The sequence below is a fragment of the Sciurus carolinensis genome, chromosome 2, assembly GCF_902686445.1.
Source record: "Sciurus carolinensis chromosome 2, mSciCar1.2, whole genome shotgun sequence".
NCBI classification, from domain to species: domain Eukaryota; kingdom Metazoa; phylum Chordata; class Mammalia; order Rodentia; family Sciuridae; genus Sciurus; species Sciurus carolinensis.
In genome coordinates, this window is record NC_062214.1 from 169,548,845 (window position 1) to 169,562,623 (window position 13,779).

The window sequence follows — 13,779 nt, forward strand, 5'->3', positions numbered from 1 at the left end:
TCAAACATAAAAGACAGAAGATGGGGGGTGGGGTTGTTTTTTTCTTTTCTGCTTCCCTAAGAAGTTCCTTCCGATAGGAGTTAAGGAACTGGACCTTCAGTTACAGCAGCGAGTATGTGGGGCTCTTCCTCCCTTCTGCTCCAGTCAAGACCTGGTTTTAAACAAGAATCAGGTCAACCTGCATTCAGCACATCCTTCAGTTTCTGAGGAAGGATATTTCCAGGAATATCAGGAACAAAACCTTATTTCATTTTTGGTGTTAAGATGTTATTCCTTCTCAAGTGCATGCTTAGAAACAATGTATAGGCACATTCTGGTGGGTTTGGAGTAACTGAGTGCTATATATATTGTCCATTTAAAAATCTTACATGCACCTGAAAATATATCCTATTTCTAGCAGATGTAGGAAAAAGAAATGAACATTAATAGTGTAAATCAATGCTGACCTTAATGTATGCCCTACTTGAAAGCAGACACAACTCTCTTGTAAGAGAAACTCTTTCTTCAAATACTTAGGACTGTATCTCCCAAAATGATACATTTGGAGCTATACATTTGTAAATCATTCACTAAAATAAATAAGAATGTGTTCCCACATTATTTATATTTGTCATGCATTCAGAACTAAACTCTAATACTGACATTGGAGGGGATAAAAACACTATGTAAATGAAAGATGGTTTATAATATTACTATCATATATTTTCTTTGACACAAGATTTAGTAATTTCATCTTTAATTCTGAATAAAGTTTGAAACAAAGCTCTTGCTTTGAAAAACAATACTATAAAACTAATCCTGAACACACTACTGCTTGACTTCATGTCTTCCATTCATGATCCAAAATGTAATCTCATAATATGTGCCCCAGGTTATTTAAAAGGGTGACTCTGCAGAACAGTCGTCAGTGGCTCAATTTTATTCTCAGTCTTTGGAGACAAGGTTTGTCAATCACCTCTATTTTCTGAGCGATACTAACTGAGCTGGTGGACAGAGCATGCAGATGAGAGATGTACGTGTCCGCTGGGCACAGTGGCAGCAGGCCTGTAATCCCAGCACCTGGGGAAGCTGAGGCAGGAGGATCTAGAGTTCAAAGCCAGCCTCAGCAATAGAGAGGAGCTAAGCAACTCAGAGAGACCCTGTCTCTAAATGAAATACAAAATAGGGCTGGGGATGTGGATCAGTGGTCGAGTGCCCCTGGGTTCAATCTCTGGTACTCAAAAAAAAAAAAAAAAAAAAAAAAAAAAAGATACCCAAGTGAGGCCAAATCAGAGCACTTACTGGCACTTTCAAACACTTGTTCTTCAAGTCAATTTTTTCTATAAGCACAAGGTACTGCCTTATTTCCCATCATTTGGGTTCTAGATTTAGGAATCCATTCTATCCAAGGTAACTTTTGCTACAAAAAAAAAGATAAGTCCAGGCCACCTTACAGGAAAGGAGCTCCTATAGGTAGGAACACTGTTGACATGTCTGGCTCTCTAGACACAGTCACTCCTGAGTGCAGACAGCCAGCAGCACAAGACACTGAAGAAATCAAGTTCCTGCTCACAAACTTCACAGAGCTCTTCTACTCTGACATTAGCTGCCCCTAAAAATAAAATCATAGAACTTCACCCACAAAATTTAACTTACATTTAAAACTACACTGTTTCCTAACATGCCAGACTATTCATATGTCTTCTAACATATGGCCATGTTCATCTTCAACACTATTTCAAAACACTATGCCAGGACCTTTGCATGGTCTTCATCTTACCAGTACCAGAGCCAAGAAGATGTAGCTCCCAGAAACAATTTAAAGTAATGTGCCACTTACAGGCATTATAAAGATCAAGATGAAGTTTTAAATTGAATGAGAGAGAAAAGAAATGAGAAGTGAAAATTTGAACATTATTTGGACAGTCAAAACACCAAAAGAAAAAGAAAAGCAGAAAAACAAGGAAAAAGGTGATGTTTTTGATATTAAGTGCTGGTATTTAAAACACATCTTAAGACAAAGTAACACAAGTTTTCAGTTGAAAATAAGCTACAGGGCAAGAAGATTATTTATGAATGAAAATTTAAGACTATTCAAATTCAGCCCTTGGGATGATTTTTTTTAAATCAACTAAGATGCTCAGTATACAAAATATGGGGGAAAAAAGTAATCACTATATATTAGCAATACTTTGTAACAAGGAAGAAATTATGGAAATTATCAAATACAAAAGAGTGTAAACTGCACTAACAGGTACTTAAATCTTTCTTCTAAAATGACCAAGTATAATTGATTATGGGATTTTAATAGCAATTTAAATCCTTTTAAAAAAAAAAAAAGGAAATTTCATTACAGGGTGTGGAACAGGGGGCTCCTGGGAAATTGATGAAAACCAGGACACTGGGAGAAAGGCCCTGGGAGGGAACCCTGGGCATGGACCCCTTGAGATTTAACCAATTCCAAATATAGGTAAGGATCTAGGGTGAGAACAAAACAGAAAATGTATTGTCTAAAGCGTGACTGGGACTTAGCCACGGTACCTGTGCTCCTTAACTTTCAAGAGGTAACGACATACTTTTCCCTTTCTAATCATTTCTCCACCCATCACTTGCCCCACCCCGTTTCTTAGCACAAAATTCAATATGATTCCTAAAGGTACAACTTCTGAGATACAGGATCAGGATCCCAGAAACCAACACGACATTTCAAAGGCACTTCTGGCCCTGAGTTCACACACGCTTCCGGGTCTTGTGAGCCAGCCCAGCCCTGCGGGAGACACCTCCATCTCTCTCAAAGCAAATACCTTTAAGAGGCGGGGACCCACAGATGAGGTCGGTAAGGTCCCTGACTTGGGAACTAAGGTTATGACAGTAACCACCAGCTTGCCTGAAATCCTTCCAGATTTGGAGGACAAGTAGGAAGAGGAAGGGATTGGGAATCGGGGAGACTTTCATGCTGGGGCTTCAGGATGTAGAAACCAGGAGCTGCTGCTAAGGTAGTCAGATGAAGGTTAAGAAGTCCAATCGCCTGAGTTCCAGGCAGGGCCTGCGGCTTCTCTAGCTTATCCAAGGCATCAGCTAAAGACCCTGAACCCCAACGTGCGCGCATCCACCCATACCCAGGTCAATCATTCCCTGTACCCGCTTCCCACCCCTAACAGCCCTCATGAAGGGTTCTCCTTCCTCCTCAACCACCCCAGGGCTCCATCCTTCCACCTCCCCGCCGGATCCCCGGCCCCGCCTTCGTCTTACACTGAATGGGCGGGTAGCAACTGGGGTCCTCGCCGCCAGGCTGGCAGCGGCTGGAGAAGGCGCTGCGCGGAGTCACGTAGTTGCTGGGGAAGATGCCCACCCGCTGGTTCAGCTGCCCGGTCCACCAGCCCTCGTCGCCGGACACCTGCGAGTCCTTGGACAGCACCTCCACCACGTCGCCCAGCCGCAGGGTCAGCTCGTCCTCTCCCGCCGCCTCGTACTCGAACACGGCCGTCCAGTAGGGCAGCGGTGCGTCGGAGCCCAGCTCCCCAGGGGGCGCCGCCGCCTCCTCCTCCTCTTCCTCCTCCTCCTCGGCCCCGGTCCCCGTTCCATCCTCCCCCGGCGGGGCGGCAGCGGCGGCGCTCGCCAGGCAGCCGAGAAGCGCTCTGGAGGGCTCCATGGAGCGGCCGATCCATAGGGTGCGGGGCTGTCGCCGCCCGCAGGAGCCGCCGCCGCCTATTGTTCATGCGGCTCCGCAGAGCTGGGGGGACCCCCCTCCCCCGACGGCGGCCGCAGGTAGGGCCGGGGCTGGCTGGGCGGGGAGAGCCGGCTGGCCCCGGCTGGCGCCGCGGAGAGACGAGTGCTCCGGGCACGAAAGCTCACCGCAGCACAGGGGCGCGGCGGGCCGGAGTCCCCGCCTGCCCGCTGGCCCCCGGGGGGCGGCCTCGCCACCTCAGCCGCCGGTACCTGGAGCGCCGCCGGTGCCCGCCGCCGCCCGCCGGCTGCCGCTCCCCTCTCCGCCCCGCGCCGCGCCCCGCCCCCCGCACCGCCCGCACGCCCGGGACCACCTGACGCGGGCCTGGCTCCGCCCCAACCCTGCGGACCCGAGGGGCGGTGCTGCGGGCCCGGGCCCGCCCCCGGGCCAGCCCTCTCTCCCATTGGCCGCGGCGGCCAGCGCACAGGTTCCTCTCGCAGTGGTTGGGGCAGCCTCGCCAGCCGCCTCGCAGGTCCCTCCGCCCCCTGCGCCTCTGTCGCACCGCCCCCTCTGCGGGCTCTCCCATTCTCAAAGCCCAGGTTGACCCAGCGCTCTCTCCCATTGGCCCGCCGCAGCTGCCACCATTGGTCCACGGCACCTGTCCATTTCCTGGGAGAGTTCAACACTCGGCAGGAGGAGGCTCCGGCCTCATTGGGTGTGTGAGGAGGGAAGACTGGGTCCTGGAAGGTAACGCGGAGAGTTCATTCAGAACGAAAAGGCAGGAAGGGAGGCCGCTGCCATTGTTTGCCATGGGTGGGTAGGGGCCCCACGGGGCAGCACCGGTGTTCTTCATCGCAAAGGGGCTTTTGAAAGTCAGCAGAGGAGAAACGAATTGGTTTGCACCCCCGGAGAGAGCTGTCGTCTCCAGCTTCCTTTTCAGTTGATTCTCTACCTCTTGGGATCTACCTCTTCCCTAGTGCAACTTGGAGGACCAGCTTTCGTGCTACTCCAAACCCGCCCCCACCACTCCTACCCCAGAGCCTTCCAGCTCCTGTTTAAGCTTTTCAGGACCACTGGAATGTTCTTTAGAAGAACTCTTTAAACTACACTTCTGGCCTCAATGAAGACTAAGCACGGGTTGCCCTTTCAGGTTCCTGTAAGAAGAGATTCCAATACCGTCACCGTTTTAAAATTCAGAAAGGCAAAAGACAATCCGGGTGGTGCTGTGGCGCCGGTCTGTAATTCCAGGTACTTGGGAGACTGAGGAAGGAGGATCCCAAGTTCAAGGCCAGCCTCAGCAATGTAGCAAGACCCTGTCTCAAAATTTAAAGAAAGAAAAGAAAGGTGCGAGATCACCTTACTGGGGTTTCACACTGCGGGTGGGAAAGCTGTCATGAAGTGGGCTTGGTATCTCTGAAGATAATTAACTTTTCTACAGCCCTTGGGTTTCACTTGACTAGTGAAATTGCCATCTTGGATCGTGGTGACGTCTGTAGGGATCAGATCAAGAAGAACCAAAGCAGAGCACACATAAAAGTTGGTGCTGCTGCTAATTCTCCAGGGCCAACCTTTCCCTACATTGTGCTTCCCCTTGTTATGCTGTTTTTTCAAAAATTAAGAAAGAATGAGATAGGTGGCCCCTAACGTTTCTTCTGTGCTTTAATCCTGTCAGAGTAATGTTGACTTGCAAGAAGCAAGAAGTCTGGTATCTACCAAACTGCATTACTGTTTCCCTTTTGGAGGCAGGAATAGATAGAATTTATTTAGCAAGAGTTGGTGCTTCACTGACTATTCTTTTGTGTAATTTTAGTTGGGGGCTTATTATTAGAAAAACTGAAACAGTTTGGAAAAATAACCAGGCAGAGCATGGGCTTGGGCAAGTGCTTAACATATACTGCAGCCCTCTCATCCTGAAGGTGGGGGCGTAGACTGGAAGATCCCCTGTGGTCTAGTCTGTGGCTCCTTGAACATGAATGTGGGTACACTGTAAACCTAGACAATACCACACACTTAAGTCTTAAAGAAGAGAGGTGAAATGGTGTTCTTCAAAAGAGCATCCAGGCTGGGGATGTGGCTCAGTGGTAGAGCACTTACCTAGCATGCCCAAAGCCCTGGGTTCAGTCCCCAGCACTGCAAAACAAAAGAGCATCCAGAGGAGGTCCTAAAATTCCTGGGCCAGGTGTGGTGGCTCGTGCCTGTGATCCCAGCTACTCAAGTGGAACATAGTCTGAGCAATAGTGAGATCCTGTCTCAAAATAAAATGGGTTAAGTATGTAACTCAGCAGTCGAGTGCTTTCCTATGCACAAGGCCCTGGGTTCAATACCCAGTACCACCAGTGAGGGAAAATGTCGAGAGAAAGGATTCCTGAAATAGATGCTCAGAAACCATGTTTGAGTTCTTGCTGTACATAGGATCAGTGAACTGGAAAAGATATAGATGAGTTTGAGTAAATTTTCTAGGTTTTGTTTGTTTGTTTTTGTTGTACTGGGGATTGAATCCAGGGCCTCAAACATGCTAGGCAAGCTCTCTACCACTAAGCTAGCCCACCGCCTTTTCTCCCCTGGTACTAGGGATTGAACCTAGGGGTCCTCTACCACTGATGTAGCTAGGGATTACAGGCATTCGCCATTGCTCCTGGCTCTAGATTTTGTTGAAGACAAAAATCATTTCATACCCAAGCAGAAGAAAGTCAGGGAGTCAGGGTGAAGGTACTTTATGTTTTTAAAAAGACCATAAAGAAAAGGATTTCTTGATAAAAGTATAATCGGGTCAGGGGAAGGAGTCTTACAAACTGGGTGTACACACAGAGAGAAATAGCAATAGAAAACACTGGAAAGAAAAATGTCAGTTGTGGGTCTCTAGTAGGATTATGAGTAACTGAATAAATTTTTATTTTCACTTCGCTCATCTGTAATTTTCTATGTTCCACTACACAGTTTCATGGATTCCCCTCCCCGCAAAGAGAAGAGAACAATCCTCAATCCCTGTGAATAAGAGAACTCTAACTCCCTGTACCATTTAAATCTTTAATGTCTTAGCATGTGTTTAGGATCTCACGAAGAGTCACTCATCAAACATTCCAACAAGTCATTCAGTAAATATTTGTTGAATGGATAAGTGCTAGGAATTCAAACGAGGGAAGATCCTTCAGTCTCAAATTGGCTGACTGGGCTTCGTGGAAGAGGCAGAACCAGAACTGGTCCTGGGGGGATTCTGGGTGAAGCAGGAAAGAGCCTGTGTTCAGAAAAAGAAGGAGGGAATAGACTCAGCCTCAGGGTGGAAAAGCCTGGAAAGATGGACCCATTCAGATGGCACGAAAAGGGTGAGAAAAAACTGTGAGAAGATAGACTGAGACCAGATTGTAGAGGGCCTGGTAATTACTTGATTCATACTAGTAATTATTTAATTGATTATTTGTAATTATTTAATACCGAGTGTGTTCACCTTAAGGGCAGAGACTGGTCTGTCCGGTTCTTCAGGGTTCTCCTGGCACCTGGAGAGTGTCTGGCACATCATTAACTCTCAGCGCATATTTGCAACTGGATGACTGACTCCAACGCCAGCCTAGGAAGTCTGGGTTTATTGAGCAGAAAAAGGGTTGTGGCTGGAAGGTTTTGAGCAGGGCTGCAAGTGAGGACGAGAACAGCTGGAGCACGGTGAAGTTGGGCATTGAGCGGTATCTGTCAACTGGAAAGCAAGGGAATGGAAATTAATGTTAAACGTGGAGCGATGGCAATTCCAGCCAGAGGAGAGGAGCATGTGAACAGGGGAAATAAAACCAACGTGGTAACAGAAGGACAGATTTACTAAATAAGAGACTTCGAAATCCAGGTGGAATTACCAAGATTTCACCCCGCTTAGGTTCTTGAGCAGGGGGTTGACAAATGTCACCCAAAAAAAGCAACATTTTCTCTACCACACTGAAAAGTATAGCAGGGAGAAAATTATGGCAATCAGTGACACAAGCTGGCAGTAGACTTAGGTCAGAAGGTCATGGTGCATCCTGGCTCTAGCCTTTAAAAAACATGTGACTTTGTGCAAGACACCCATTCAAACCCGGGTTTCCTCATTTTGAAATAGCTATAATAAGAGAACCTGCTTTTGATGGATGTGTATAGGACTAACTGAGACAAGGCACACAAAAGCATGCTGCTTGGCACCCAGTAAATAGCATCTTTCTTTCCTTGCTGAATCACCCCCATAACCCTTTAATGGCACCCTAAAAATCTGCAGAGGTCTCTGGACTGGCAGTTAAGCCTAGTATTTTCCCCCTAAAAAAAGAAAGAAGGAAGGAAAAAGGAAAAAAGAGGAGAAGAAGAAAGGAAAAGGGGCCAGGTGTCATGGCACACACCTGTGATCCCAGCAGCTCTGGAGTCTGAGGCAGAAGGATGGTGAGTTTAAAGCCAGTCTCAGCAAAAGCGAGGTGCTAAGCAATTCAGTGAGACCCTGTCTCTAAATAAAAGGTTGAGGATGTGGCTCAGTGGTGGAGTGCCCCTGTGAGTTCAATCCCGATAACCCCCCCAAAAAATAAGGGAAAGGAAGGGAAGAAGTAAGGAAGTAAAAGGAAGAAAGAAAAAGAAGCAGGAAGGAAGGAGGGAGAGAGGGGGAGAGAGAACGCTAACAAGCAGTGTAGACTGGTGGACATGATCTTGGGGCCTTGGATTCTGATTAATTTAAATCCATGCTTAGTATGTGCTGTTAGACAAGTTAACTCCCCCGTACCCCAAAACCCTTACCTGGGAAGTTAGGGATAATAATACCTATCTCTCTGGCCTCCTGGAATGATTAAGGGGCATGGTATATGTTAGATGCGTAGTGCAGAATCTAGCACCTAGTTATTATTTAATATTATTATTTTAGCCTAAAATATGACTTAATAAATGAAAATCACCCTCCCCTTGGTTCTCTTGGGAAATTTTTAAAATCAGTACTTTGGGCTAAAATTCCTCTAGCAGACATTGACCTTTTCTAAAGAAGTCAGCCCACCCATCTCATTCTCACATTTCAGGAAAAGAGTCCTAGTTCCTGATTCATAAACTCCATTTGCACCAAATATAATTCTAAGTGAATGGTTTGAAAGAGCATGCAGTGGGGCCAATGGAATAGAAATTTTGGAGCCAAACAAACTCAGGTTCAGATTCCTGAACAACTAGGCATGACTCTGGGTGAGACGCTCCACCTCTCCCTTTCATCATTCATAAATCAAGGGTGTTTAAAATGAGTTGTTGCAAGGATTCGATGAAACAAGGGGTCTCCGGGCAGTACCTAATGTGTAAGTGCTCAATTAATTTGTAAATGTGCTTATTGCAATTGGAAGTATTTTAATTCCTGTCTTCTGAGAATCAGCACTGCTTGATGCATCAAAATGGTGAGAAAGCTTTTCTCCTTTCTTCTCCCTCCTTCATGGCTCCCATGAAAGCCTTGTTCAGTAAAGGGACAGACTGTGGGGGCTTTTAGAATGTCACATCTCTAGAGAGCGAGTTTAACAATGGTCAGGGCCTTTAATCAAGAAGTGAGGTCAGACAGAATTTTTGCTTCAGCCAGTCTGGTGACGGAGTATGCCCGTGGGACAGCTGTCTATGAAATTACACTGCTTATGACCATGCAGGTCTGCAAGGACCTCATTTAAGCCTTTTAGTCAAAGACTCCCAAAAGGTCAATCAAATGAGAGAGATCCCATTAAAGAGATTATTCGTATAATTAGGGTTTGTGAAAGGATGTGTAATTACTGGGAAAAGTATCACATAAAGTGAAAAGAAAAAATCATATCTGTTATAAATTTAAAATACTTTTTAAACATAAATGGGATAAATCAAGAGGAAGTACCATACATGTAATGTAGTCCTAATTTTGTGGAATTTACATGCATTAACATTATTGAGAGAAATACATCAAAATGCAAAGAGCAGTCAACTCCTATCTAGATGAAAGGATTAGAAGTACAATTTTCTTTGCCCTGCGCTGTTTAGTATTGCCTACCATTAAAATGTATAAATTTTCTAGTTAGAAAAGTATGTTAGATTCAAAAAGACAAATACCACACAATCTCACTTATATGGGGAATCTAAAATAAGAACTCACAAAACAGTAAAATGTTGGGAGGCTGGAGGCTGGGGGAATTGGGGAGATGTTGGTCAAACCACATAAAATTTCAGTTAGGAAAGAGGAACAAACCTAAGAGATCTATTTTATATCATGATGAACATAATTAATAACAGTATATTGTAAACTTGAAAACTGCTGAGAGTACATTTTAAGTGTTCTCACCACCAAGGGAAAAAAAAAAAAAAACTATGGAGATAAAACATACTTTAATTAGTTTGATTTAACCATTTCACAATGCATACATATCCAAAACATCATGTTATAGTGTTAATATATAAAATTTCTGTCAATTAAAGTAATAAAAACGCAAGGCTACCAAAAAAGAGCAGCATGTTAATATCCATGATGATTACAAAAGTCTTCAATGATGTGGAAATTTGCACAATATAACGGTAAATGAAAAAGTAGTGAAAAAACCTTTATGAAATATGATCACAAATGTGAATATAGGTGTGTGTAGCATTGAAATCTTAACTGTCTGAGCAAAGTGGTAAATTATGGACAATTTTTCTTGCCTTCATTTTACTTTTATTTCCCACATAGTTAAAATACCTACGTTACACTTCTGTAATTGGAATGTAGAACTACAAAATCATTTTTTAACCAATGAAATTAATTTCAATTGAAAGCATTATTGTTATCTGAAGAGATAGTGGAGGAAAGAATAAACCCAGACCGAAGATGACAGTGATAATAATACCTACTATTAATTGCAGGCTCACTGGGTGCCATGCACAGCTCACAGTCTTTTTTATTTTATCAGTGTTTTCAAAGTTCTTCCAAGCAAACAAAGGCTCTAGAATGCAAACACACCATGCATTCCCTAACCCTCCTACCTCATGGAAGGAACTTCTTGGTTGGGTGAAGACAGATGTGTGGACTAATTTAGCATAGTGTGGCGCTGTTCACTTAACACTGACAAAAGACTCTTGATTCTTCAACCTTTCAACCTTGGCATTAAATGATATTGGTAAGAAAGTCTTAAGCTCAAACCTCAACTCACTGTTTTGTTTCTGAGATATATGCCTTCTTATCTGAAACAATATCAGTTCAGAGATTTTTGTTATTTGCTATTTAATCAACCCATAAAATCTGATAGATAGCAATGCTCACAATTGTCTCTGAACAGTACAGTTTTACAGTAGCCACAGTATTTTCCTAAAGGACTTGGCACAGCTAAATTCTCTTAGAGACAAAGGTAGACAAATGCACCACCGTGTGGTTATGAGAGGTATGGCGCCTCTGTATGTTTTCACATTTTTTTCCTAGTTTTAAGTGCAGGAAGTAACCTTAGAGGTTGCTGTGCGGAACCCTTTCAATTTGTTAGTGTGGAAAATAAGACCTAGACAAGTGATACTACTGGAGCTTGAACCAAAATCTTCAAACCTTTTCTCACCAACTGCTCCCAGCTTTTCAGGTTAACTCAGGGACATCTGCCCCTCAACTTAGAGCTTATCTAATGCACTCAACCTCACAAGCAAAAAACAAAGCCTAGCAGAATAAATAACTTGCTGAAGGGTCCATAGCTAACTTGGGGGTCCCTGGTTTTTTTATTCTACTCATTCATTTGTTCAGCAAATATTTTTACATATGAATACTATCTGTAGAAAATCACTGGAGTTAGTCAGAGAGGTGGTACATGCCTGTAATCCCAGCAACTTGAGAGGCTAAAGCAGGAGGATTTCAAGTTTGAGGCCAGTGTCACAATTCAGTGAGATCTGTCTCATAATAAAAGGGGCTGGGGATGTAGGTCAGTGGTAGAGTGCTCCTGGCTTCAATTCCTCAAAAAGAGGAAGGGAGGGAGGAAGGAAGGAAGGAAGGAAGGAAGGAATGAAGGAAGGGAGGGAGGGAAGAGAGGGAGGAAGGAAAAGAAAAGAGAGAAAGAAAGGGAGAGAAGAAAAGAGAGAAAGGAGAGAAGAAAAGAAAGAAAGAGGAGAGAAGGAAGGAGAAAGAATATTACTAGAGTTACAATAGTGAACAAAATAGGGGAAAAATCCCTTCGTAAAGCTCATGTTGCAATGTGGGAAAGAGACAACATAAGCAAGTAAAATACAAAATATAACATTTGAAAGGGGTAAATACAGAGAAGGAAAAAAGATGGGGAAAGGAAATATGAAATGCTGGGAGGGGTTACATTTCAGAGTGACCAGAGAAGTTCTCCTTAATGAGGTGAGTTAGACCTGAAAGAAGTGAGCGAACCAGACAGAGGTTGGGGTGGGTGGTGGAGGGCATGCCGGCAAATTTCGCAGAACCGTGCAAAGACCCTGGAGCAGGAAAAGCTCCAGAAAAAAAAGAGCCAGGATGAGAACTCAAGGGTAGTAAGAGTTGCAAGGGGTAATGGGGGTCTATTTCATGTGGGGCCTTTCAGGTCAAAGGAGGACTTCGACTTGTGCTTTAACTGAGTCAGCCCATTGAGGAGTTCTGAGCAGAGGAGTGGTGTGGTCAGACTGTAACAGGATCCCTCAGCTACCGGGTTCACAATGGACTGCAGAAAGCAACCACAGGGACTGGGGCAGGCTATTCGATAATCCTGCCAAGAAATATGAGCAGAGTAGACCAGGACAGAAACAGAGGGGCGTGATGAAAGGTGGCTAGGATTTTTAAAATATATTTTGAGGGTAGACCAACCAGCTTTGCTGATCCATCTGAAAGGGGCCAAAAGAAAAAAAGGAATTGAGAGTGATACTAAGGTTTTTGGCCTGAGCAACTGAGAGTCTAGCATCACCATTAATGGAGAATGGGGAGAAGTTGATGTGGGGGAGACTCAGCAGCTTAATGTTAGATGTGCTAAGTTGGAGGTTATTGTTCTACCTCCCAGGGTGATGTCAGGTAGGCAGTTGATTACATAGGTCTGGAGCTCAGCCAAGAACTGTTGAATAGAGGAGTCACTGGAGATATTAACTCCATAAAATCACTATGGGCTCAATAATGATTAGAAAACACTCAGACTCAAACAAAAAAAAATGCTTTTTAATTTAGCATGTGGTTTTCAATATTTCTACTCAAAGAAGATTTTTTTTTAATGGCTCTATCTCTCCTAGTTGAAAGCTGTTAATTTTTTGCTCAGACCTAATACCTGAGTCTCCTGACATTAGTCAGACCTTTAGGATGTTTGCCTGTTCTCTGGGCACAGGTCAGGTGCAATTGTTTATAGCTGTGGGATCTGTCTTTTTATTATTTTATTATGGGATGGCAGAGCCACTGAGAGCTTATTGAGTAGCAGGCCATAGGTTAGGCGTTGATACAATGCCCTCAATTAATGTATACGAAGACAAAGTCACCTACCTACCAAGTGTACCATTGATTGTAATAACAGTCAACATTCAAATTGTGTTTTACAGTTTGGAAAACACTTTTACAGACAGGTGCTAGTGTACTGATTAGGTGCATAGACTCTGGAACCAAACTGCCTGGGTTTCAATCCCAGTTCTGCCATGACTTGCTGTGTGGTCTAGACCATCTACCTAACCTTTCTGTTAAGTCTCAGTTTTCTCAAGGGCAAAATAGGGATGGTGGGGAGAAACATGAACCTCCTAAAGTGGTTTTAAGGAATAAGGTAATAATTGGGCAGCACTAAGAACATAGTGAGCCCTCCAAAAAAATCCTATGAGATAGATATTCTTTTTAATCATGTTTACTAACACAGAAAGTGAATCTCAGAGAGGTTATTCAATAGGGCCTACAGTAATAAGCAGGGGAAGCACACATCTACTCAAAGGTGCTTGCTTCTGACTCCCGAGCTCGGCCCACTTGGAATCTTCTCATGTTTGAATATTTGTTTCCCAGAACTCATGAGTTGGAAACTTAATCCCCAAACTCACAAGTTAACGGTATTTGGAGGTGGGACCTTTGGGAGGTGACTGAATGGATTAATCCATCCATGCATTAATGGATTACTGAGGGAGCAGCCGTGTTACAAAAGCAAGCTCTCTCTGGCATGTGATGCCCTGTGCTGTTCTGGGACTCTGCAGAGGCCCCACCAGGTGACTCACCAGATGTGGTGGGCCAATCTTGAACTTCCCAGGCT

At 44.3% G+C, this 13,779-nt stretch overlaps 1 protein-coding gene across 2 annotated transcripts in view; it reads right to left on the minus strand.

The window, feature by feature from the left end:
* Map3k9 (mitogen-activated protein kinase kinase kinase 9) overlaps positions 1-3,953 on the minus strand; it is a 71,479-nt gene extending 67,526 nt beyond the window's left edge. For both annotated transcript variants that reach the window (XM_047540726.1, XM_047540725.1), the window contains exon 1: positions 3,232-3,953. In XM_047540726.1, the coding sequence (XP_047396682.1) occupies positions 3,232-3,631 (400 nt within the window). In that variant the 5' untranslated portion in view covers positions 3,632-3,953. The remainder of the gene's footprint in view (positions 1-3,231) is intronic.
* Between the last annotated feature and the right edge of the window lie 9,826 nt (positions 3,954-13,779).